Source organism: Phalacrocorax aristotelis, chromosome 10 (genome assembly GCF_949628215.1).
Source record: "Phalacrocorax aristotelis chromosome 10, bGulAri2.1, whole genome shotgun sequence".
NCBI classification, from domain to species: domain Eukaryota; kingdom Metazoa; phylum Chordata; class Aves; order Suliformes; family Phalacrocoracidae; genus Phalacrocorax; species Phalacrocorax aristotelis.
The window spans coordinates 10,790,066-10,815,776 of NC_134285.1; the positions used below are offsets into that span (position 1 = coordinate 10,790,066).

General features: G+C 39.3%; 1 protein-coding gene across 2 annotated transcripts in view; it reads right to left on the minus strand.

The window, feature by feature from the left end:
* Positions 1 to 1,571: 1,571 nt before the first annotated feature.
* LOC142062584 (BOS complex subunit NOMO1) overlaps positions 1,572 to 25,711 on the minus strand; it is a 29,375-nt gene continuing 5,235 nt past the window's right edge. For both annotated transcript variants that reach the window (XM_075105186.1, XM_075105187.1), the window contains 23 exons: positions 24,907 to 24,996; positions 24,192 to 24,297; positions 23,609 to 23,759; positions 22,146 to 22,323; positions 21,314 to 21,455; positions 20,244 to 20,375; positions 19,343 to 19,479; positions 18,975 to 19,062; positions 17,964 to 18,027; positions 16,758 to 16,853; positions 14,093 to 14,302; positions 13,710 to 13,792; positions 12,578 to 12,737; positions 12,304 to 12,430; positions 11,553 to 11,666; positions 10,758 to 10,885; positions 10,053 to 10,194; positions 9,128 to 9,211; positions 7,541 to 7,651; positions 5,553 to 5,654; positions 5,216 to 5,335; positions 4,146 to 4,238; positions 1,572 to 3,228 (listed from right to left, as the gene is read on the minus strand). In XM_075105186.1, coding sequence (XP_074961287.1) covers positions 3,097 to 3,228; positions 4,146 to 4,238; positions 5,216 to 5,335; positions 5,553 to 5,654; positions 7,541 to 7,651; positions 9,128 to 9,211; positions 10,053 to 10,194; positions 10,758 to 10,885; positions 11,553 to 11,666; positions 12,304 to 12,430; positions 12,578 to 12,737; positions 13,710 to 13,792; positions 14,093 to 14,302; positions 16,758 to 16,853; positions 17,964 to 18,027; positions 18,975 to 19,062; positions 19,343 to 19,479; positions 20,244 to 20,375; positions 21,314 to 21,455; positions 22,146 to 22,323; positions 23,609 to 23,759; positions 24,192 to 24,297; positions 24,907 to 24,996 — 2,790 coding nt within the window. In that variant the 3' untranslated portion in view covers positions 1,572 to 3,096. The remainder of the gene's footprint in view (positions 3,229 to 4,145; positions 4,239 to 5,215; positions 5,336 to 5,552; positions 5,655 to 7,540; positions 7,652 to 9,127; positions 9,212 to 10,052; positions 10,195 to 10,757; positions 10,886 to 11,552; positions 11,667 to 12,303; positions 12,431 to 12,577; positions 12,738 to 13,709; positions 13,793 to 14,092; positions 14,303 to 16,757; positions 16,854 to 17,963; positions 18,028 to 18,974; positions 19,063 to 19,342; positions 19,480 to 20,243; positions 20,376 to 21,313; positions 21,456 to 22,145; positions 22,324 to 23,608; positions 23,760 to 24,191; positions 24,298 to 24,906; positions 24,997 to 25,711) is intronic.

Consider the following 25,711-nt stretch of genomic DNA (forward strand, 5'->3'; position numbering starts at 1 on the left):
TGTGCTTTTTCACTCTTGCCAAGAATGCTGATTTCTCTGTTTTAAGCATAAAGTATTTGTTTTCTTGCTTTTAAGCACATTTGGTTTCTAAATTGCGGTAACTTATATATAACATTGTTGCTTATGTATCAAAACCACTTGTTCTTGGAATCTGTCAGCCACCTAATAAAGATGATACTTTAGGAGCTGAGCTGGACCATTTATAAAGAAATTGTAAAATTCAATATTAATGATCCATTTCATTCTTAAATAATAGAATTCTGTACAACACTCATGAGCCAACCAAACATACGTAATACTCGTTGCTTTTGATAGAAAAATCAAGTAACATGCAACGAAATCTTTATCTGGGGGCCTTGCTGTCATTTCCGACAGAATTCAGCCATTTGCCCATATTTAGCTCACTAAGCAAATGAATTAATCACTTTCACTATTGTATATGCAAAAATGGATAGTAAACACCAAGCCTTGAAAGTTTTCTAGTAAGAGTCAACATCTAAATGTTAGTCCCATCTGCACTTGTTCTCTGTATTAAGATAAATTAATTAAATATGCAACAAGCTTTAACTGACATTTTTCAATAGGAATACTGAAATAGCCCATCCAACTGGTACTGAAGTCTTGGTTTTAAGAGCACAATATCAACTGCAAACCTTAGATATGCAGAGCAAATGATACCTAAATATTCAGCTCAGAAGAGCACAGAAGATAATCCTACACTGAATCCATTCCTGCACTGAAAAGCACTGTAACGCACTCACGCTGTGTAACAAAGATCCTTCAGAGCTACATGCTCTATTCTACCAACAGGCAGAGCTTCACCGCCCCAGGTCTGTGGGGGAAGGGCTGTGAAGATGGCAGAGGTACCAGGTACCGCCCGGGTACCTGGGTGGAGCAGCTGGATCCAGGAGTTTGCCCATGCAGACCACCACGCTCACACAGCTATTCCCTCCCAGCACCCCAGTCAGACTGTTCATGGCGAGCATGCACAGACCTCAGTCTATTTTCACTTTATGCATGTGGCTCTGGGGATTTGAGAGACCATGTTGTTGATGTTTCTGCTTGGGTCTGTCTTTCTGATTATTGGTTTCTAAATGTAATTGGAGATACTGATTTCTTGGCATTTAGTTCTGCTTTAGAAAATCACCTCATGTGTTAGTTTTCCCCATGCTCTCAAAGAGCACCGTGACTTCTCTGCCAAGTGAGATACTGCAAGCTATAGTTTTTGTTAGGAATAAACACTTCAAATGCAGAATAAACCTCAAAACATAGGGCTGGAAGCAAATAGGCCACCAGTGTCCTGCAGAAGGTAAAAGAAAATACTGAGAAGAGACATTGGGCAAATCCTAGGTTTAGAAGCAGGCATTAAATTAGCAAGCATTAACACTTTTTTTTTCCCCCTTCCTTTTTATTAACAGCATTTCCAATGTTTAAAGTCAATCATGAGACAGTTCAGAAGTCAGAATATCTGGTACTCCCTCAAGGCACATGGGACATGTGCATTTCTTCCTCATACATTCCCCTAAAGTAGCAATATCTTTCTTAACATTCACCGGCTTAAAATAAAGATGTATCGAAAATGTACAATTTATTTTAAGTCTTACAACACTGTGTTTTTTCCCCCGTGTATTTCTTCACAGCAATATAAAATTCAAGGTCATTAAGTAGAGAGCATGATAGTTTATTAGAACTTCACCTCAAACTCTATACATACATGCTTTTTCAACATTCTTCATTTTTATTATGATCTTGATAGAATTTCCCTCAGAGAGATTAGAATGATCACTGAAAGAAGTTTTAATTTTTTAGGCCCAAACTAATGCAAAATACCAAAAACTGCATAAAACCTTTAGCATCCAAATTTCTAAGAATAGCAGGGTTTGTAAGCTTAAATATTTAAATGTAAAAGGGACTTTATTTCAAGTAGTGTAGAAGAGAAACATTGCCACTTACTGGCAGTACCAATGCCTTTGCAATATTTGTAGGCATTTATGTGCATCCTTCAAAAGCTCTATTAACCTTTATACTATTTGTCAATAAAAAGCCCCATTAACATTTAAACTATGTATGTCCAACTGTCTACTCAAACAAGAATCAAAAGATTAGTCTGTAAGAAACATTTCTTACAGACTACATTACTGGGACTGTACATGTTGGAGATTTCAAAACGCTCACATTTCTTAGAGTAAAAGAGTTAAAAAAGGTGGGGGGCGGCGGGGGCGGGGCCGCACAGAGGGAAAAAATCAATCATCAATTGGCAAAAAGGCTGCACATGGCCTGTGCAGGAGATGTGACAGCCACACGAGCGAATGGGTATCCCCGACACCACAGTACAGCTTTGGAAAGAATAGTACAACCAGCTGGAGCCACTTCAGGAATACTGGAGGTCTAAAGAGATCACACTGTATATGAAACTAAAATTTAAGCACTGCTTTTGCAGTAGGATCATCTGAACTTCCTTGCCATTAACAACTAGCCTTACCTGACATTAACAATTTGTCTTCATCGGGCAAAAACTTGATTTTAATCAAAGATAACAATCACTGGATAAGAACTGAAATCACAGCTGTGCAGACAACAGAGTCTTCAATCAAGCTGCTGAACTGGAAGTGCCAAAGACATAATTCACCAGTTTATATATGTCCCCCAAAACTTTTTCGAGCACCACTGATTCAGTAAAATCCCTATGTGCTGCTTCTGTAAAGTGGGCTTCAAAAGGTAAGAAACGATGATCCCAAAATCTAGAGACTGAAAGTGAAGTCAAGCAGTCTACTGCCACTGCTTTTACAAATCATTAATGAAGACAGCATGACCTGCTCCCACAGAAGAGGGGAAAAAAAATAATTGTCTTCAAATTTGGGAGTGTGTATGCACTCACAGTGACAACAGAGGCATTCATTTCATTACTTTACAATAAGGTAATCTACAGACTCCATAGAAAATTTACAACCAAAATGGCGCTACTGTGGCAAACGGCGCTCACATAGCAACAATGAAAACATGAAGTTTGCAAATGCAACAAATGTATTTTAGTGGCTTTGCCTCCTCAGGCTCCAGTTTCACAGAGCACAGCTTCATGCAATCATTCCTTTCATCTCACGTCCGTCTTGTCTTCTGTTTTTTTGTTTGTCTCTTTGCATCCTCTGGGCCACCTGTGTCAGAACTTGCCTGTCCAAGAGCACGTACTCCTTGCAGTCGAGTTGTCAGCTGTAGCAGTAAGGGAATAAGCTGGGGAAAAAGACCAGAAGAGGGAAGCAGCTTGTGATTACAACAGTATGTAAGGTCTGAATGTTCTTTAGGCCCATGCATCCCCAAACAAACAGAATCTATTGTGTAAATGGCATACCTACAAAGACATCAGAAAATAGCAGCAAATCTTGGGAAGGAATCAAACCAAACCTCTGGGAATTTCTGATAATCAAAAACTAAAATGACTGTCAGTAACTTTTTTTCCTGCAGTCATCTAGCCAAGAACAGCAGTTTAATTCCAGAGTCTAGAAAATAACTGCCGTTTTCAGTGGAGGCACTTTCAATGACACTGTAGGAGACCGTGGAGAACCCCATGCTCTATGCTGTCTTACCCATGTTTGAGAGGAAATCAAACTGCACAGACACATTTCTTTTACCAGCAAAACAGAAATCCAGTCATATCAAAGAAGACTAGAAGAGCATAGCTTGTTAACAGAGACAGGGGGGTTATGTAGTAGGTAGTTATATTCCTCTGGAGAGTTTTTTACTAGGGAAAGTGTAAAGCTAAAGAGACCAGACTCAATGACTTGCAAGATTTTTTCCAGTCTGATTGTTACTGAAGCCAATAAAATAATTATTTTCATTCCTATTATCACTGAGTCTAGTTATCTGAATTTGAATGATGCTGTATTGTTTTTTTTCCCCCAGAGCCATCAACTGAGAAGACAGAATTCACAAACGGCAGGGGAGCTCACCTCCACACTAAGTTTTTTTAAAGAAAGGTAATTGTCCAAAAACTTGACTACATTGTGGCTTTCTTGAAGTGTGTTGCATAAGGTGACTGCTGGCTGCAGCCCTGTCTGGATAACCACCTCAACAAACCCTCACTTAACACAGTTAAGTGTTCATTGACAGGACAATAATATTTGGATAAGACAAAAAAAACCATGACCTACCTTATCATGGTTGTAACCAGCCAACAACAGAAGCAGCGTCAGTGGTAACGCGATGTAAGATCCTTGCGCTATATCTTGTTCAGGCAGCTTTCTCTGAAAACAGTGGGGACCATGGATTTGGGGTTGTTTTTTTTTTTAAACAGTCATGTCAACTACAAAATCTCTCAGCTTTAAGCAACCACAGCAATAGGATCATGTGGCACATCCAGCCCTTCCCATCTGATTTCCCTGTAAGTGCTGCTCTAAGATTCACTTTACCTTCAGCTTCACAGCAGTCCCCTTGACCAGACTGATTCATCTGTTACCTTCTTCCTGGGGTTTGCTGGTTTTTAAAGCTAATTCACCGATGGTCAGTTTCCACTTTACAGTCAGCCTGGTGTGCTTTGATTTACCTGTCACATGGTGCCCAAACCTCTGCGACCCCAATAATACTACAGCAACCATACTAGCACAAAATTTTTCAGGCATATCTACATCCTTCATGTGTAACTGCCATTTCATGTTTCCCCCATGTTTCACTGGCATCTGAACATGCAGTGATGCAGAAAAGAAGAGAGTTCATTTAAGTATTACAGAACAAACGCTTCAGTAAATTGACTGCACTGCTCAGAAGTGCAAAAAGACACTTCTCTCTCAGTGGAGAAGTTTTCCCCTGATGTTAGTCTGAGAACCCCTCTGCTTCACCCTCTAGCTCAGCTCCAATAACGGAAGCTCTCTTTTTGGCCTGGTGATACTTTTTTCACATACACAGAAGTCTTTAAAGCAGTTATGACAACAATCCTATCTTTCTTCTTCAGCCCCCAGTTACTGCAACCTTTCAGTTGGTGTCATGGCTACAACTCCTTCCTGAATGCCTTACCTGGCCCCCAGAACATACCAGGTTATGACATCCCTGCCTGATGCCTTAAGTGTGGCCAAATCCAAATTCATTGTCATTTTAATGCCTCTCATAAACCTCTTTGTATTTACTTAACAGAAAGTTTGGCCAAGACCACAAAATACATGCAGGCTATCCTACCAGACATTGCTCTCAAGATGAACACTTGAATATTTAAGTGTTTTGTACTTACAGTGGGACTGAAGACCAGTGTAATGTGTTTATGATAACCAATAGCAGTGAATGAAACTTGAGGCAGGGTGTAGTCATACTGTGATTTAGACAATGTAGAATCCAGGAGCACCACGTAATTCTGTTGGTAAAAAATACACTCAGTCTACAGCATCAGTAGCAGTCTGAGGCAAAACTTAAATTTAAAGGCAAAAGTCAGTTTAATAGGCTTCAAATCTTCTGAGACACTGGCCACTCCAGCATGAATACAGTACTGCAGGCACGCCAGAAATAACACTTCAGTGTCCTTAGGGAAAAAAATTAAATTGACCTGAACTAATTTTTCAGCACATTCTTACCTCTCCATCTCGGAGAAGTGGTGGGAAATGGAAAAATAGGGATAGGCCTAAGTTGACTGTATGAATTGGGTTGTCAAGATTTTCACTTTTGTAGAGCTTCACCTGTGAGGGAAAGAAGAAAGCACAAACCAGGTATTTCTGAGCCTGCACCACAACAGATATTTCAGATATCTCACATCTTAAGGGACAGAAGCACTTCAGAATTCATCATGTGTTTTATACACAGTAAGTTGTCAAGTAAGAACACCTGGAATTGTTCTAATCTGGGATGTGAAAAGTCACAAAAACAGTCTTTTTACAGAACTTGAAATGATTTAGGAACAACTGATGTCAGACATTTTCACATACCTAGTGTATTAAAAGTAGTCCATGCTGTGCATCAATCAGAGTAATTATTTTAAATAATCCCAGTAGTTTCACAGAAATTTGCAGGTGGACATTGTTTCTATTTGTCTGAGAGCCTCATTTTGCTTATTTGAATTTCTCTACACTTATTTAACAAGCTAGACATCCTCAAGCTATAGAATAGGCCTGAAGCCCTCAGCAAATAGTTTGCTCAGAAACCAGCATAACTAGAAGAGGGTTGTATCATAGTTGAATAAGGCTGGTAGGGGCAGCAGCACCTCCTTACACGAGGCTGCCTGTACACACAAATGTTTATCAGCCACTGTGCCTCCTCCAGAGGACACAGTAACCAAGGCGATGGGTTTTGCGGACCACTCTGCAGCAGCCTCCTAGCATCTATACCACTGTTTGTAAACCTCTGGATCAGATATTTACCAAGCCTGAACTCTCCTTGCAGATGCAGCCCAACTAAACTCTCATTGATTCTGTCCAGTGCTACCATGATTGCAGCTCCAGTCACAGCTCACCAGCACATTTCCAGTTGTTTCATCAAGCCCATGCAACCAGAAGGGACCATACTGAGGTCACAAAACTGCTCGCTTGTGTCTGTATCAAATCTTAACACATCTTTCAAAAGACAAAAATTTCTGCCTTGAAAGCAAGGGTGCACCTATCAGCAGCATACATGCATTACATGCAACACAAGACCCAACCTCATGTAAAACAGCTACAGGCTTCGACAACTTCCATATAATTACATTTTTACATCAATTCCTGTTTGCTCAGGCTGAACTGCAAGGGTCTGCATTTCCCCAGAAAGACAGGAAGCTTGCTTAGGTGCTCCTCAGTAAGTGATACATTTTTCCCTTCAGACCTGCTCTGAGTGTTGGATCCTTTGGATGTCTCCCAAAGAACCCAACAGCTTGGCAATGAGATCTTGGCAGGTGAGATGCAAAATAGACTAGTCTGAAAGAAATCCAAGCACTGCATTTATATTTGTAGGTAACATTTCGAGAAGCTTTTAAACCTGAGAAATGGTACTATAACTCCTACCCACACTAACACCTCTCACAGATACTTTCAGCACCCTAGCCCGAACGATCGCAGGTGTTTAGCAAGTTTTTTTCAGATCACAGTGCAGTCTTCTGAATTTTGAAAATTTCAGCTTTACTATTTGCCTCATACTCTCTCTTACAACGGTACTTTTGAATTCATCCTTCCTATGGTACCATTGCATTCATATGATATCTTCCTGATGGCAGACATGCTTATCAAAAATTCCAGGTATTTCAGGGATTAATGCGGTTCTCCAATACAGAGAACTCATTTCACCCCTGGTGCCTTGCTCTCCCTATGGACAGGGCATCCCTAATCAGGGAAGCACACCGAGAAAACTACAGGCCAACCTGAAAAAGTATTTCTTAAGCGTACTCCTGTGAAAAATGGAAATATTAAAGCAAAGCAGTGAGGAACACTGGAATCTTAATTCTATCTGGAATTCAAATTCACCTTCATTGAAGTATTAGTCATAATTTGAATTAAAAGTGTGCTCTGGCTACTAAACGATTTCCAGTGACCCTGCAAAAAGACTTTGGGAAACCAATGGCAAATACACTTGAAAAAGATGAAAGGCTTGAACTTACACATAATGTGGAGAGATATTCAGATGATGTAATTACATTTCCACTCAAATCAAATTGATTAATTTGCCGGAACGCTATAATATTAACATCATCAATGTCACTGTTCCCAACCTGCAACATAAAAACAGTCATGTTTTTACCAACAGAGGAACAGTTAACAGAGGACAGTTAGCACAACACAAATATTGCTCATACTTTTAAATGAGAAGCGAATTTTGTTCTATACTAACCACATGGAAACTTGAAGGCTTTTCAATGGCAAGTACTTTTCCTCCAGAGTGTGCAGCTTGCAATTACAGACTTGTGCATTATCAGCACAAGGCTGATGGCATTGACTGAAAATGGAAGAAGTATCAAAAGCTCGCATTTTGGAAAAGGCTGAGTTATATACACAGGGCTGCCTGATGTCTGAACACTGGTCTCAGTATTTTGCAACTGTGCTGAGAGATGCATATTACTATGCTAGGATGTTTATGCAGTTGATTAATGAGGAATATACTAATATCATAATATAACCTACTTAAAAAATAAGTGACTTCATATTCTTCAAAATTGTTTAAAACACAAAATATTTGTGTTTCTAAATCTGAACTCTGAGCAGAGTAAGAAAAGACATGTACTCAAATAACAACTGCCGTAACAGACAGGTTACAGTTAGGCAAGGTGCCATATCAACAGTCTGGCACCACTGAGGCCGTACGCTTTTTCTGCAGGTGTCTTTCAAATGCTCCTCTCTCCTGGAGAAAGTGGCAGGCTAGCCAGGATACTATTAGTACAAGCTAACGCATACAGCAGTCACTTGCAGTACATAACCTTCATATGATTTTCTGGAATTTGGCTTGCCATTCTCTTCCCCTTCCTAAACTGCAAGCACTCTTAGCAAGAAGACACTGAGGACTTGAAAGATTTCTGCTCTTCTGTGTTGCTGCAAAGGAGGGCACCCTGGTCAGGCATGCGTCTGAGCTCAAATAATGACCATCACCCACTGAAAAGTTCTGGGCAACTAACGAAGGCTAATTAACCTTTGCTGGATGTCAAGAGATAAATGTGAGGCAACTAATCAGAATCTGTAACGATGGAGGAATATTTAACAAGATTTCATCAGTTTTCAATCCAAAGTTATTATTACATTTTATAAAGATTTGCTAGCCTGATTACAATTTCACCTACATAAAGACTGCAGCATTTGGACCAAATAAAGCATAACAGAATCTATATATCAATCAGTAACTAAATATGAAGATAGCATAATATGACGATTTATTACATCCTCAAGTCACTAGCACTTTGTTCCACATCATAAAGAAATTATGAAAGGTAGTCTATACATTCTCTTTTTCTTGATGTATAGCTTTTGTAACTGTGTATGAACTCATTTCACTTGTTCACCATTTGGGCTTTATCTTATTTCAATCTTAAGCTATGGTGCTGACACACATTATGGGGCCTGTATTTAGACAGCTAACTTGCTGAAAGCCACTTGTCTAAACGGAACACATTAAACTACATTGCTGCTGACAGACAGACATAATGCTTAGACAGATCAATTTCATATTTAAGTGTTACTACAAAAAAAGAAGAAGTTACCTCAATTACTCGATGCTGTGGTAAAGCTCTTTCAATGTGATCATTGCCTTCAGCTTTGAGTTGGACATGATACACACAATCAGGCTAAAAGCAACATTCAATGTTAAATCCCAACACTGAATAATACATACTTCAATTTTAGAAGACAGTAAGAGATTCCATTTCAGATACACCACCCAAACAGATCTAACTCTATCCAGTTGAAGTTTTCCTTATCCCAAACAGGAAATTTAACTCAATATCACCATTAGAGGTGTTTACTGCCAGCAAATACAAAAGGCCTATCACAGAACTTTCACTATTATTAAAAGAAATAACCTGCTGTGAAGTGTTTTAGCTAGAAAGAAAATACATTAAACAGGATTAAAACCTGATCTAATACTGCTTTCTACTTCACCATAATTGCTTTCTCCATGCATAGTTGTCCCAGAAATTCAGCTTCCATGTTTCCGGCAGAAAGAGCTTACTTCACATACATGCTGCACAATCAATATCATACGTACACCCAATATCCTGCTAAAAACACAGTGTCACAGTATGGTCACAAAAGAAACTAAATGCTTCCCCAAATTCTTATGCCTAAGAAAATTCCATGCTACAACACCTGAACACTGCTGAAGGCCTGTTAGACACATTCAGTGCATTGGCTGGGGACTCATGTCACATCATGGCATGGTTCATACTTGTGCGAGGCCATCACAGTATGCTGGCAGCAAGTTTCACAGAATTATACTAAAAGATTTTTCCCCCTTTACCAGAAGGAATGTTCACTACATGGCAGTGTAACACAGAGAGACTCAAGGGAATCTGAGCTAGCAAATGTGATGGGAAAACAGAAATCTGTCGCTAATCAATAAAACACATTTTATTGCGCCATTATCACACTAACATAAAAGAAAATGACAGAGAGTGTTCTAATCCTTACCAGAAGACCACGTAGCCTGAACTTGCCCTCTTCATCAGTTATCGTGTCTTCTCCATAGATGCTACACTCTTTCTGCCCCACAGCTTCTACTGAGACTCCCTGCTCAGGCTCTCCATTTAAAGAAGAAACTGTGCCATAACAGCTAGAGGTATGAAGAGAACCAATTGCTACAGATGTGCAGATGCTGTTTTAATGCATTTTAAAGATATTTTATTCTTATTACTGACAGAAAAAAAAGTACTTAATGTGTTTAGCGTAGCATGGAGAAGAAATGGGGAGTTCATAATGTATATGTAAAGCTGTTTAAAGCATTAGAATTAGCTGCAGTTCAGAGCACAACTTTAGGAATTGAAGTTCCCCGACCTCCATGAAAGCAGCACTTACCCGAGGGCAAGGAAAGGAAGGGTCTTGAAGTCAGATACCTGAATTGGTCTACCCTCCCTAGAAGAGTCCTCTCCTGCCTCACTGGACATGGCAAAGCCACTTCCAGTGCCACTGACAGTGTTTTTGTAACAACGTTTCTCCTTACAGTTCTGCCATCTGGGCCTAACTATATATCCACATGCATGAGAAGAGACTAAAAAAAGTACTTATACACAGCATAATAAAGTTAAGTTGTGCCTTCAAAAGTACCCCCCAAACCTTCAGAACAGAGGTGTATCAGGAGAAAACACATATTTTCCATGGCATTTCCGCTCTACTGACCTGTAAGCTGTTCTGTAACCAGTTATCCGAATTTTAAGATTCTGTCCTTCCTGCACTTCAATCATTTGTGATGATGGTTCAAAGCGAAACTCTTTCATCATGGGTTTAAAATAATACTGCCCTGGACTCTGCAAAGAGGCATGAAACAAGCTGTTTACTCATAGTGACCCAAAAATTCACTGGCTCCAGACAATTTTTTCTGCAAGAGCTCCCTAAAAAGCTGAAGTTCTCTGTCCCAACCATAGGTTAAACCAGTCAGAAAACGTGGGCAATGAAAAACAGGGAGCACTTTGGACAGTAAGCCAATAGAACTCCACCAAGTGATAGAGCCTGAACAGGGAAAGGAAACTATGGCCCTAAAACCTTACCACAAGATCTCAAGGACAGGAAAGTGACCAGGAGAGAGAGAAGTCTGCAAGGAAACTATTCAGGCATGTCTTCACACGTGTACAGGTCAATAATCTAATTAGACTTCTTTCCTCTAAAGACTCTCAAATGATCATCGGCAAATTGGCTTGTTTCATGTTTACAGACTGCAAATTAGTAACTGAGATCAATCAACACCATCTACTGCCTGTTGTGGAGAAATCTCTTGCCAGGTTAGATTTCACACCTTTTACTTGCATAGACCGTAAGTGCTGTCCCGTCGGAGGACCTACGTCTCTCATTATGATTTCAAACCACACCACACATTCCCCCCACCACTGAAGAAAGCCAATAGCATCCCTTTTTGGAGGGCAAAGTAACACAGCATTGCACATGCAGCCACATTATGAAGAATCTATTTCAACTTACCAGATTGGAAAAAGTCAGCATGCCGTTATCCTGTGTAAGGAGGTTGGACCGAAACACCCCTCCACTGAGAGACAAGAGAACTCCAGCAAGAGCCTGGTCATCCTCCGATTTTATCTATTTTTGAAAAAATATTTTTAAGTGTAAGCAATTTATGAAGAAGGGTTCAATTCAGAAGCCGCTTACAGAATGCACAGGTGTGCTGGCTCTGAGCACTCAGCTGTAAGCAGAAGAAAACTAGCCACACCTGCAGCATATCCCCTCCTGTGAGACTGCAAGGCTACAGAAGCTTGTGCTCTCAACATCTGGGCAGTCACAGCTGCACTTAGCATGTGCCACCAGAACAGTCATTCTCTATTTCATAGAACATGCTGGGGGCCAGAACAAAGTGTCCCAAAGACTAGAACCAGGCACTAGTTGGACTAGACTGTACATAAACAAACAAACCAAAAAATCACCTGAGGGATAAAACTCACTAAGAGATGGTGGTCCAATCCTACAAAAGCAAATAAAGCCAGTTTTTTTTGGACTGCAGGCTCTAACTTTCACTCTAAAAACCTTGCTAAATATGTTCTGCATGGCAAGTCATGGTCTACAGCTAAGCTCATCCACTCAGATTTATTTCCCCATGCCAGAATTATCCCCAAATCCCACAGGCATTTTTTTTTTGCTGGGACACATGAGTTAACCTTTTTACCTGTCTAGCCCTAACTGCACACACTTCATTCAGAACCTAAAGTGTTTAGAACATTACCTCAAACGTCACCCCAGCAAGAGCAAAAGCTTTGAAGTCCCCAATTGTTCCTTCTACTGCAGTCAAAACAAACCCTTCCTTCTGAGCAGTAACTGTATATTCCAAGTCACTGTGGAGCGGCCCAACACTTCAAATAAAAAGAAAGAAGAACTCGTTTTAAAAAAACCACTTGGATGTCACACACACACACAGACACACACAGACACACACACAGAGTCAAGTCACCGTTGCGCTTTAACTAAAATATCCGCCAGATCAAAACAAATCTAATTACCTGTAAGAACCTTTGTCATCGGTGAAAACTGTGATGAGCGGGGAAGTAGCTCCCTTTTCACCAATAACAATCTCGACACCTTCCAATTCAGGATGAATTCGCCCTTCCAGAAATAAACCTGCTTTTCCGTGAATCTCTATCAGTTTTCCAGGACAACTCTCTTGATTATTGCAAAGGAGATTTAAGACAAACAAGAAAAAGTCAAAAATACACTCATTCTGTCTTACAGCAAGAGTTTAACTGCTTCCAAAGTGATCAACTGATGTTATTTTACCTTAGAATAAGAGATCAACCCACACAATTCTATGGCCTCTCAACACATCCTAAAACAGCTATTCATTTCGTGAATATTCAGATAAGTTCCAAAGCTATAAGCACATGTCCAAAACAAACATTCTGGATTTCCTAAGTGCTTGGAGTTACATATACTGCAGCCACACGGATAAGATTCCAACAATATTCCCTCCTATCTTATACTACACCGAGCTTTAACAAAAATTTTTGAGATGAAGTTCAGGTCAGCATATGTTGTGTTTAATGACATCAGTAAAATTTTATTCCCCATCCCCTCCAATGTATTTAGAATGTGCACGACAAAGAGGCACATGAAAAGGGGTACCTAACATTTTCTACTGATTTCAGAAGTATGTTCACTTAGGAACCTGATGACAAGATGGACGCTGACTTAACTGGTAGCATCAACTGATTGAAGATAACCCTGAGAACTTTGAAGTTTACTTTTTTGTGAATATTTTTATTATTGTAATTTACTACAAACAAAACTTAACAGAAACTTGAATTTGGTAACAGACTCAGAATACAAACATTGCTTTTGCACAACTATTTTTCTAGATGAGACCAATATGAACAATTCTGAGAATCTGATGTGATGTCCAGAAATCTAGTCCTTCCTCTTGAGCCAGGTGGTCTTTCAGCACTTGGAAGCATATTCTGCTGATAAAAACTGTACTTGCACCCTCCACCAAATACCCATGCTTCCAAATTCCAGAGGGAAACTGGCCTAAAGAAACAGCTGCAACTGAAACTTTCCTAAGAGCTTTGAAGACCTATTCATAGAACCATTTCTGCCTTAAAAATCTACTCCTTTCAAACTAGATTTTATTATATTTACCTCCACTAACAACTGTTTCTACATAAGGCGGGTAGAAAAGCAGCTCTTTTGATGATGGTGTCATAGTAATTTTCTCTCCAGACCTATAAAACACAAATAAAATACAATTAGAAAAAAATGGAATTAGCAGCTCTCACATAGAAGAGTACTGCATACTGACCCAAGAACCCATCTAAATACCCCAAGGAAAAGATATCAACAATAACCTAAGCAAAATTCATATTAGGCAGTACTAGTTTCCATTTAGCTGAAAGTCAACAAGAACAGGCACAGGTACCCATACAGCAGCTCTTTTCTATATAGAATATATCACTATTCTGTTTGGTGGAAACACCAAGCAGTAGTACAGTGAATACACGTTGTCCATTGCAGCTTGGTATTACCTCGCCCAGTATGAAAATTCATATAAGAACGGTCCTTGGAGTTCCTCCACCATTTCTTGCACTGGTGGCTTTGTTCCTTCCTCCTCTTGATCCTTCTTTTCTCTCTCCTGTCGGCGGGTCTCAATTTCTGCCAGCTGCTGCTCCCTACGTAACTCCTGTACAGATTTTAGGGGCCCTAAAACTAAGGCAGGTTCACTGTCAATGGATGACCTGAAAACATGGAAAAGAAAACAAAATCATCTCCTGTCATACTAAGGGACAAGAGTTTGTTATATCTGTTAATTACTGCCTTTAGACCACAGCAGACAAGTCCCAGGAGTTTTTTTTTTTAATCTATTCCTTTTTAATTCTGTTATTTATTCCAAGCATAACTAAAACTTTTAGCCTACATATCAATCAGTTATTACTAGAAAGGCTCGTTGACAGAGAGTACAGGTAACCTGCGTGGCCAAACAGGAAGGAATCTACTTGCAACTCTCACAAATTCTGGCCCATCATGCCATAACCATTCAAGAAGTTACAGCCCTGTTGCCTCCTCCTCCCCTCTGCTGTGCCTCAGCATCCCACTGCAGAGCCAGGGCCACATGCCTGCATCTCAACCATTTTAGAGTCCAGCATCTTAGTTTAGTTTAGGTTTTGGTAAGCAGGGAGTCTTAATATTGCACCAAGTACTAGACACCAGCTCTGCTGCAGGGGCAATAACCTCCCACAGAAGCACTGACAAGCCAGCTGGAGTGCTAATTCTTAAGCCAAATGACCGGTTTGCAAGAGTATCTTTAACAAAGACCTAAATTAAAAAAGAAAGGCTGGAATTCCAAACCTGAGAGCAAGCTTAATACAGAAAGGGTAAGTTACACAAAATAAACAAAAAGACCGGTATGCTCACTTTTTTTTTAGTACTAGGAACTCTCCTTCAGAATCTACCTCTCAGGAGTATACAAGGAGAAAATAAACTTCTATCACAAATAAATACTTCCAATAGCTGGCAACTCCCAGGAAAAGCTCTGAGTTCTAACCTATCTGCCCTATACATCTGAGCTATCCAGCTATCTTGTCACTGTCCACTGAACAGATTACTAGGTAAGTTCAACCAAGTTCTTTAGATCAGCTCAGAACAATGCATCTCATTTCACTTTCCCTGATCTTGCATCCTCTCTTTCCTAGTAATTTTGCCTAGTGTCCCCATCCTTTGTGTCTTATCTTCTGCCTTCTACAATAGTCTGAAAAACTGCTATAGAACGCTGCAAAATTCTCTGAGGAGTGAACTGAAATGATCATGATTACTTTTTCTACAACCACTTTAGATTATCAGGGTACTTCTGTCTCCTGCTTCAGTCTTCACCTATATTCTGTCTTTTTTAAGAGAAACAGATACTATTGCTCTATCCCATTAAGTTTCATCAAGGCTTTAAATTCTTCCTCTGCAGTCCAGAGACAATACAAAAACATATAAAAAATTTTTTTGTCTTAAAACCTATTAAAAGTCTGTAGAGACATGCACACAGTCTCATGATATTAACCATAAGTTTCTACAGTCTCACTTTTCAAACCTAACAAGCCATCAAAAATTGTTAGGAATCAGTTTTATTTTTGGTTGGCTTTTTTTTTTTTTTTTTATTATTAACTGAAAGTCAAACTGGTCACCGCCACGGATGTGGTACACAAGCACAGACTTTTAAACACAGCTGTCTTGCTTTTAAATTCAGAGCTGTTCCTTTTATGTTGATGGCATTTCACAAACTGGACTTTGGCTGAAAAGCTTCAGGCAGGCTTGAACAGAGGCAGACTGTGGCACCTGAGCTGCCTTCAAAGCACTTGCCAAAGGTCTCAAAAAACCCAAACAGCCCAGAAAGTCAGTATAATATTCACCTCCTCACAAAGTTATTTTTAAAATCCTAATGACTCTCTGCTATATCAATATTTATTTTCCAGCTGCTGTGATGGCCCCGTAGTTGCAGATTTGTTAAACTCAGGGGAACTCAAGGCAATGCTCTGCAGGTAATTTGTTCTCTAAAAAGACGTTTTCTACACTTAAGAAGTTTGAGAACCTATAGTCTAGAACAAGTGGACATCAGCAGAGCATTAATACAGCACTCATCATTATCAGACACTTCCAGGCAGATCTGGCATCTCACAATTAAACCTGTTCACAAATCAGTGTTCCCTAGTGAGCTGTCTGTTCAGCTAAACATAAATTGGCGCATTAGTGTGTAATCACTCTGCATGGTTTTTCTTTTATAACCCTCTTCACACCAGGAACAATGCTCTAAAGCAGCAGATTCTCATTCTAAGGAAACAAAAAGGAAATAAATAGATGCCAGTGCTAAAGAGCTCAGATCTAAGCTAAAACAATACCCTCTGAATTCTGAAATTTCAGTTAATTCAAGTATATAAAAACTCAGAAAAATCATTCCTTTTTACCATGCTCCCAAGTAGAAAGAGGCTATATTGAAATGAAGTTGCAATGTTTAAAATGAGGGCTGGGAATTATTTGTCTGTCTACAAAGAACTCGATGCACAGCTTAGCATAAAAACCTCTTGCACTCTAGAGTTGGATGCCATCCCCTTAGAAAACAGCCACTGCGGCATTAAAATCAGAGTAAAACTTTGAGAGAGATGTCTTTTTCTTTCCCTTTTTATAACCCCACAACTTCTTTGTTCTTACTTAATGGTAATGGTGACATCCATCAGTTTATCTGTTACAACTGTGCCAAGGACATGGTGTCGAACTGCAGTGAGCGTCAGTATACTAGGAGAGGACCTGTAAATCAAAGTAACAAAGAGGTGAATTCAAGACCTCCCTCCTAAGAAAGTAACCAAATCTTATTTAGTAGAGTTTGTGCTCCCATCCGTAAGTTTGAAGTGCTTTATAAAAGATAATATACAAATTACACAGCAAAGCTGTAGTGCTGAGAGGATAGCATATTGGAAAGGGAGTATTCTCCAGCTCTGAACCCCAAACCACTGCATGACATTGGCCAAATCAATTCCCTCCTTTGTGCCTCCTGCTTCCTCTCAAGCTAAAGCTGATTTGATTGATTTCATATGCACAAGCCCTTTACACACAGCAGAACGACACTCATAAGTTTGTCATATATGACCTAGTTCACCAAGATGCCCCAAGTCTAATGGTGCTTTACTGCCAAAAGAAGGTTTCTGCTTCTATCCATTCACTCACTTTGTGCTGGCTCTCATGTTTAGCACATCTCTTTTTGAAATACTTTTAATTCACTAATGCAGCAGAAAAGAATCAGATTTTAATGCTGAATTCATTTTCTGCCATGTTAATGAATTAGAAGTAGTCTAGGAGCAGAAATCCTCTTTTTGGAAGCAAAGAGCCATTAAGCACATTGCCAGACCGTAACGTATAACTATCAAATATGGCTGACTTAAAAAGATCAGCACTTTTTACTTGTGATTAGGGTGAATATTTATTCAGCTTGCAAAAACTGGGGTGAGCAGAACCAAATCAGCACAGAATCATGGCACTAGGGATGTACAGCGATGGTATATGCCTCCTGGTGGACTTACTATCCTATCTTTTACATTTCAACGCTCACAAGATATTTCCACTGAAATCTCTCTGCTTTGTTACAAAGCAAAACCAATATTAAACAGACAGAAGGCTGACAAAAATATCCACTTAAAGTAACAAAAGCATCTTTAAAGCCTATCATTAGTTGATTATTTTTATTAAGACTAGAAATGGTGAGAGAACACATCTGATATGTTTTGCTAAAGCTTCCCTCTATTGGTTAGAGACAGTCGTAGCAACACATCCTGAATTGCTGGAAGAAAGCAGCTGCAGCAGAAGGAAGCTTTATGAAAGCATACTGATAGGCGTAAGATCAAAAACAGATTTTGCTCTTACGTGTCATAAGTGTAATACTCATGTTCAAACTGGTGGCAGGAGCGCGGGGTCACTTCATATACACCTGTAAACATTAAGTCAAAGAATGATCCCCTGAAAAAATTCAAGCTTATGTGTTGGCTAAATTCTCAAGATCACATGAGACCTGATGTATAGAAACAATTACAAAGTTTGACTATGTATCTACTGCCTTTCACTCTGTTCAGTCATAGATCACTACTGGAAGCTGCACAGCGTTCCTAACGTGCACTGATATAAAACACAATTAGGCATCACTTCAGATAAACATAATTAGAAACACAACAAACCAAACAAGCTCAGAAGTAATCTACTTTGGTCCCATGTCTGATACCTTCTGACTGCTTATAGAAACATCATATTACTGTATTGTGAATGAGACCACTGGCTCCAAGGATGAAATGTTCAAAGATGAAAATGGAATCAAAAGCAAACATTTGTGAACTGTTTTGCCAAGGGGACATAACAGAGAATTAGCCCTAAGACATTAAAAGGAGAAAAAAAAAATCTGATTTTAAAGCACTCTTTTTTTATCTCATAGGTAACCCTGGGGTACTTTTAAGAGTTATCCCTCAAGAATCCTGAATTGAAATTAAACTTCTATTTGTCAGTCACATTAGACTGTGACTAATAGAACCCCTATGAACAAAATTATTTGAACATGCTCTTCATTCAAAGATCAAAGCCCTTCACTGAGTCCAAAAAAAAAAAAAATTTTACTTCTGGAATCTATACTGAGGTGAAGGACTAAATAGTAGGAGAATTCTGAAAACGTAGAACAGAGCATTTATATAAAGATGTAAATAAAACAATGCCTCTCAAAAACCTCAGAAACCACAACAGTTTGTTTTGAGTTGGGGGTTTTTTGAGTGGTTTTTTGGTAGAGTTGGGTTTTTTGGTTTGTTTGGGTTTTGTTTTTTTTTTTTAAATTCTCAGCAGTATTAGTTGACCAGTTCTTTTTCATTTTTGAAATGAACATTTTAGAGCTGTTACCTGGCTTTGAAAGACAGAATCTATTAACTCCTTTGGACAGGTTATAAACACCAACGTTCTCTGGTCCATTTCCATCCTGGTAAAATTCCTGCAAAGCCACAACACAATTCATTATTAGTAACTACCAAACAACAAAATGAAAACAGTATTTGGCTAAAGACACGTTAATGCTTCTCTTTTATAGCAGCTAGGAACACAAGACTATTTTACCAAACCTGACAGACAAATCTGAAAGCACTCTAAACATCAGTATTGCTGTGCTATATGACTCCCTAGAGACATGAGAAAGCCTTGATTCCAAGCATAATCCAACCCACCTACACAAGTTCATTAAAAAAAACCCACAAGGATGTTTGTTACCTACATACCAGTGTAATTGCATGAGAAAGAGAACACCTCAGCATATATCCAGTCTGCCTGAATTCTACTCCCAAAACATCTTCCTCCATCACTTCCAACTCCAATGATTTATTCTTCCAGCACCAGTCTTCGTGTACAATGCTCACTAGAATACACACCACACAAAGCATTTTAGTAATGTGAAACTTTGTGAATAAGAGCAGGTTTTGTGGTATAAAAAGCTCGTATTGCTCTACCTTCAAAGACAGATATGTAACAATGACTGTAGTAACAGGCCTGGCTCACAGCACTGCAGCATCACCAGAAATCCAGCACATCTCATAACAGAAAAGCTATTATAAAAAGGAATCATGAAGTCTGGTCACCCTGGAACATTCTGCAACGTGCACTACCATTGAGATAGTCAAGCCTAAAGGACATCAGAACCTAACTCCAATTTCACTTGGCAGAATTATGTTCTGACTCATGTATAGAAAGAGCAATCTGCACATACTCCTTCTACACCTTTCCATGGGAAAAAAAAATTGTTTTCATAGCAGGCCAAGGCAGGCTGGCCAAAACACGTATTGCTCTTAGAAGAGGCAGTCTGGAAGCAGAACTAGGGTGTGCCCCTGTTCTTAGGCCTGGGACAAGTCAGTTCATGATGAAACCCTTTTTCCTCGCACCAGCCACGTAGACCCTAAACTCAGGGGAGCAGTTATCTGTAAGCTGACAAAAGGGCTAAATATACAAGAATCTTAAGAAAGTTTGATGCACTGTTATACAGTATTTTTCCAGATTCTCTCAAGTTTCCGAACTAGTTCAATGTTGGGCATACTGTAAACAGTATCCATAAGAACAGAAGCATACAGATTAAGTCACAAATTTAGCTACTAAGGTAACAGTTGAAGCAGTTCCCCATAATCCTACCTTTGTACTTGCCAGGTAGCACACTTTCAAATGTGAAGGGCACTGAGTCCATGTTTCCAGAGAGCTGCAGGTTGCGTTTTTCACCCTGGCGGCTCACAGACTGTAATGTCACCATCAGATCACCACAAGCATCTGTGCAGAAAAGACAGTAGAAAATGAGACTGCATTCTGGATTGCCAGCTTTGCCTCCAAAACCCCCACTCAAAGCATGCTTCAAGTGTAATAACATTAAAATGATTACTCTCTTCCAGTAGAGAACATTTCTAATTAAAACTCTTACTTCTTAAGTACATGTTTACCAGTGCTTTTTTGCACTCTTTAGGAAGTTTGAGACTGTTAATCATATTCTTTTATCTAACGGCAAGTAACAACTGGAGGCCAACATTAAATCCCTGAGTCCACCTTGCTCTGCAGACACTACAGTGTCCAGTAAACACCTGAGAGACAGAACATGAAGTGCAGAGAGGATTCAGAGAGGAAAAAGGAAGGGGTAAAAATTACAAAAGTCAAGCTCCAATCACCATCTGCTGAAATCAGTGGGTAATCAAGGAAAATAGCAGGAGAGAGGACCTTAGACTAAAATAAAGGCAAAAAGCTATGAAAGAGAACAGAGAAGCTTATGAAAGGAAACAGAGATTGCAAGCTTCTGTAACAGCCTGAGCCTCTATCCTGCAGGCTTTTACATGCACTGCCTTTTTTTAAAAAAGAAAAAAAAAGTCTCTTTTGCCTCCAGTATTTCTCTAGTGTCGGCCAGGAGCATTTCCTCCCAGAACTTACCCATCTTCTGAGGAAGGCAAACAGGTCAGAATTCCTTCCTGAGGACAGAATACTTATTTCTAGCAAGTGTTAAAAATAGGTACATAGCTTTACTCCAGACTTTATTAAGGTACCTTATTAGTCTGTAAGATCTCCCAAAAAAGAGCCGCTTTACCTACGTGCTGGAAGTTATTTTACTTAGCTGATGATGGAGCTAACCACAGCAAGTGTCTTGATCCAAACAGTACAAATTCACACACGCAGTGCTCAAGTTCTCTGTTCTCATTTCCGCTTTACTTTCAAAATTAGCTTACCTAAACAAGAAATCTTCCCCGAGACGGATGCCAAAAACTGAGTGAAGGTCACATCCATTACTGGTCTGTCTGTAACAGTAACAGGGAACATTTTGGGTTTCAAAGCCAATCCTGCTCTGGACTCAGCCTCTGGAATAATTACCTGTAAAGTATATGACATCAAGATATCACCAGCTTTTAAAAACCGGACAAATGCACCCACTCTGCTGATTTCAACCCACTTATCAGAAATTAGAAAACGGAAATTTACCCTAAATCCCAGGCAAAGCAAAACCAGCCTCCCAAATATGCTTTTCAAAATTCTGTTTTAAAAATCCTCCAAAGAACTGCAATAAAACTGAGCTAAAAATCCTCAAAATGGCTCAGTTTCAGAAGTCTGAGTGAATTTCACTTCAGGATGTACTGCTGCTTCTACAGCAGGTTATTTCATTATCTATAAGGACAGTTAGAGGCCTTATAACCATGCACTTTCTTATCTTCCAGCCTGGACTATCTCCCACAATGCAAAATTCATGGCGGTTGTGCTACAGGTTCTGCTGTGACCTATAATCTCAGGAACCATTTACACACCTGAGAAAGGTACACATTACTTGTCCTACTCACAGGATGATATATTAAGATAAGAAGTGATCCTTTTAACAATCAGAAAGAATAAGGAGCGTGGGAATCTCAGTATATTAAGGAAAAAACAACAATAAAGCAGCAAATCACTGTCATTGTTTAAATACTACAAATAGGAGAACAGGACCAGGAAAATCTCAAACTTTAGAAATGTTTAAAACCTAAAACCTCATGACAGTTCTACAACGAAGAAACAGAAGCTCATTCTTACCTGAACATTGTATGTACCCGATTTTGCCTTAAAACAAAATGCCCCATGAGGGTCAGTTTCTGTTGTAACCAGTGATGCTTTGTCCTTGTCTTGAGGCATCATGGTTACCTTGTATTTACTAATCTGTTTGACTGTGTCAGGGAAACGAGTTACTGAGATCTGGCCACACACACTGAATCTGTTAAATAAAAACCATCAGAATGAACACCTTGATTTGGCAAAGCTCATTAAAAAATGCCTGTTTTAAAACTTCCTTAAAAAGTATACCTCATTATGGTGAGGTACTAACACATGAATTGGAATGGATTTCTCCTGAAAGAGTGTTCATTTCAAAAAGATACTATAAGCGAACACAGGTGAGCAAGTGCAAACTCATGTACCATTAATGGGATCTTTTCTTTTACAATGAAGTCACCATGATGTTATGTTATGTTTTTATTTGCAAGCAACTTGCTTCACTCTTCCCCCACACCAACCCCATCACTTCAAGCCTCTTCTCTATTCTTTTTTTTCAGCTAGGCAGGCAATTGACTGAGGAGTGCCATCCATCAGGTTTTAAATAGTTTGAAATGGTTTGTGTCAAAGACCTCAAATAATTCACTTGAACGCAACCCTAGTACACCTACATTTGCGAAAACACAAGACAAGGTGACAAATCAGAAGCTGTTAAGTTTTACTTTTCACCTTCAACAATACAACATATTTAGTGACCGAAAAAAGGTAACTGATCATTTAACAGCATGGAGGGTTTCTTTTTTTCCTAATTAGCTAGCCAAGTCTACATGAGCTAGTTGCCATTTGCCTCAGTAAATTCCTAGTTTTCACTTCTCCTGAAGGTTGCCACTATCTTCTCCTCCCAGAGAAGCTCCTGGACAGAGAACCATGCCCCTTTTGTCTTTCTCATCTCTCACTTTATCTCCTACCACTGCCTTACACTCCCAAAGTCATCCTGTTATCATTATACATATATCATTATATATGCCCAGCAGTCAAAGAATCACAAACAAGACTATGTATACATATATAAGACAACTACGACCTTGAGAGTTGTAAGTAATAAAGTGTTGAGGTTTGGTACACCACTGCACCAGACAGTTATGTAACTCCACTCCTGCACAGAAGGAGGCTATCTGAAGTGCAGAATCAGCGCCAGAAAGCCCCTCTGTTCCTTTCTTGGTTCATGTACAGTTCTATAATTGCTCAACATACCCATGTCATAGCATCTTCATTTGCAAAGGAGAGGTTATTAAGAGGGTGCTCTAAGCCTTAACTAGTATTGAGCAAAATACCGTGGGCAAACATCACCCTGCTCTCATGCTGTCCTATTTACCTTTAATTTCTCAAGCAGTATTTAGCCCCTGACAACAGTATGCAAGTCTGGGCATGACATGGGAAAGGACCACCCACTTTCGAAACCTTGTCCACGTATCGAATCATGCTTTCATCATGACACCAGTACTTACCCTGTTGCAATGATGTTCGCTAGCTGAGGAGTATTTGGTGCAATCTTCACTGTAATAGTATCAAAGAAGAGATGCTCTTTCCTGGCATGAATTGTGTATGTACCTGTTGTTATGTTCTCAAGGCGGAAAGAGCCATCAGCTTTTGTTTTTACTGTAACAAATAAAGAGATGAGTTAAAAAGCAGAGCATGTCTTGACTGTCTACCCTTATACATCAAAAAAGCTAAAGGAAACATATTGCTTTAGGCTATTTTTAATTTACATTGCACAACAAAGAAACACTATTACGCTTTTTTACTAGACCAACCTTCATTTCTGTATTTCTGTATTTCAAAGTACAATCTAGCATATAGTTAAAAGAAAATATAAGAAATTTTTACAGCAAAACAAATTAACACCTCATACTCTCTCCTGAGCCAGAAAATGGGAAATTAATGAACTGCATGAAAGCCAGTTTAATATTTCAAATAAACTGCAACAGAAGTAGTGTATTATCCTGAAGGCTTAACTCCATCTTATACACTAATCCTGTATGTAAGCTTAATACAGGCTTCCCTGTAGCAAAGACCAAGATCACTGTATACCTTTAATCTGATTGTTCAGAGTCACAGTGGCATCACCAACTCCTTCTCCTTCAGGACCATTCAACACCCTGCCTGTGACAGAGAAACCCATCACATGGAAAACAGGCTGAAATAGGAAAAAACTTAACATTAATCTTTACTCAGTAAAAGCAAACATGCACCTATAGCAATCAATGCGACTGTGTTCCTCACACACACACATAAAGGAAATTTATTTCCAGCTTTAAGAAGAAAATTTACCAGGATAATCACAATGAAAGTACATATCAATCTCCAGGTATACTGTTCCCCTAAGTACAAGAACAGATTCTCAATTTATCTGCATTAGTACAGTTCAGAAGGCCCAAGTCACAGATCATAACGCCATTACACAAGGCACTCTGCAAACCATACAAACTTACAGGCTCTTCTCCAGAGATTTGACAATCTGAATGAGTAAATTTAAGCAACTTGAAAGATTATTGCCGGTCTGCAATGTGCACATGAAAGTGAATACAGTAGATAGCTTTTCCATTTTGTTTCTTCATAGTAAAAGGGAATGAAACGTAGAAATACAGCATGATGCCAGATATTGTCTTCTACCTGCTGTGCAAGATGGCACACGTAAAAAATGTCTTACAAAGAAGTTTTTCTATAATACACCTGCCTTCTGCTAAAATCAGTTATGCTTTTACAGAATGAACGGCACAAAGACTATTTCCTCTGAATGACTTACCTCAATTTGTAAACCGTCATGCGCTACAAGGAAGTCCAATCTAGATGGGGCAACATCAAAGGTAATTCTCTCTCCCCTGTAGAATGGTATCTGAAAGAAGCCATAACGTTTTGACTCCTAAGAAGCTGTGACAACAGAATTGTTCACCTGTTTCCATGTCCTTATTACGATCAGACACCGCTATGAAGGATTGAATGGGCTGCAAACTTCCCAGAAGTAGTAACTCAGAGGGCTGATGACAAGAATAAAGGCAGTATTTCAAGACTGATGGATAATCTCATATGGTTTCCAAAGAGACAGAAAAGTAACGCTCTACTCAGAAAACCGCAAAGGTACTTAGATGTGCAAGAGCTTGCAGATAGGAGACTTGCTAAAGGGTTAGAGGAACCAGAGAAGTTTGAATCCCACTTCTAGATCATGCAGACTGAGAATGCAGAACAATAATTCTAAGCAGTGCACAGACAACCATGCTCCTACACTACCCAGAGATAAGAAAGAGAATGGGCAATAAAGAAAACAGAGAATTTAAAGGACATGAGGCGGCTGCAGTCAACTGAAACTTTCAGTCCCTCAGCCACCTCTAGGTGTGGTTCTGTGACTGGTCAGTGTATTCAGGTAATTCGGAGCCTGATTTGCAAGTAAGTCCTTTCTCAGAAACCACACCACAGAGCGCTATCACAGCAACTTACTTCACTGTCATATACGTTAGGATGGAGGTTCCTATTCCGATTATTTCATCCAATTCAAAATATTTCAACTATTTCTGTTTTAACAGCTACAAAGTTATGCATGATCTAGTTTAGAA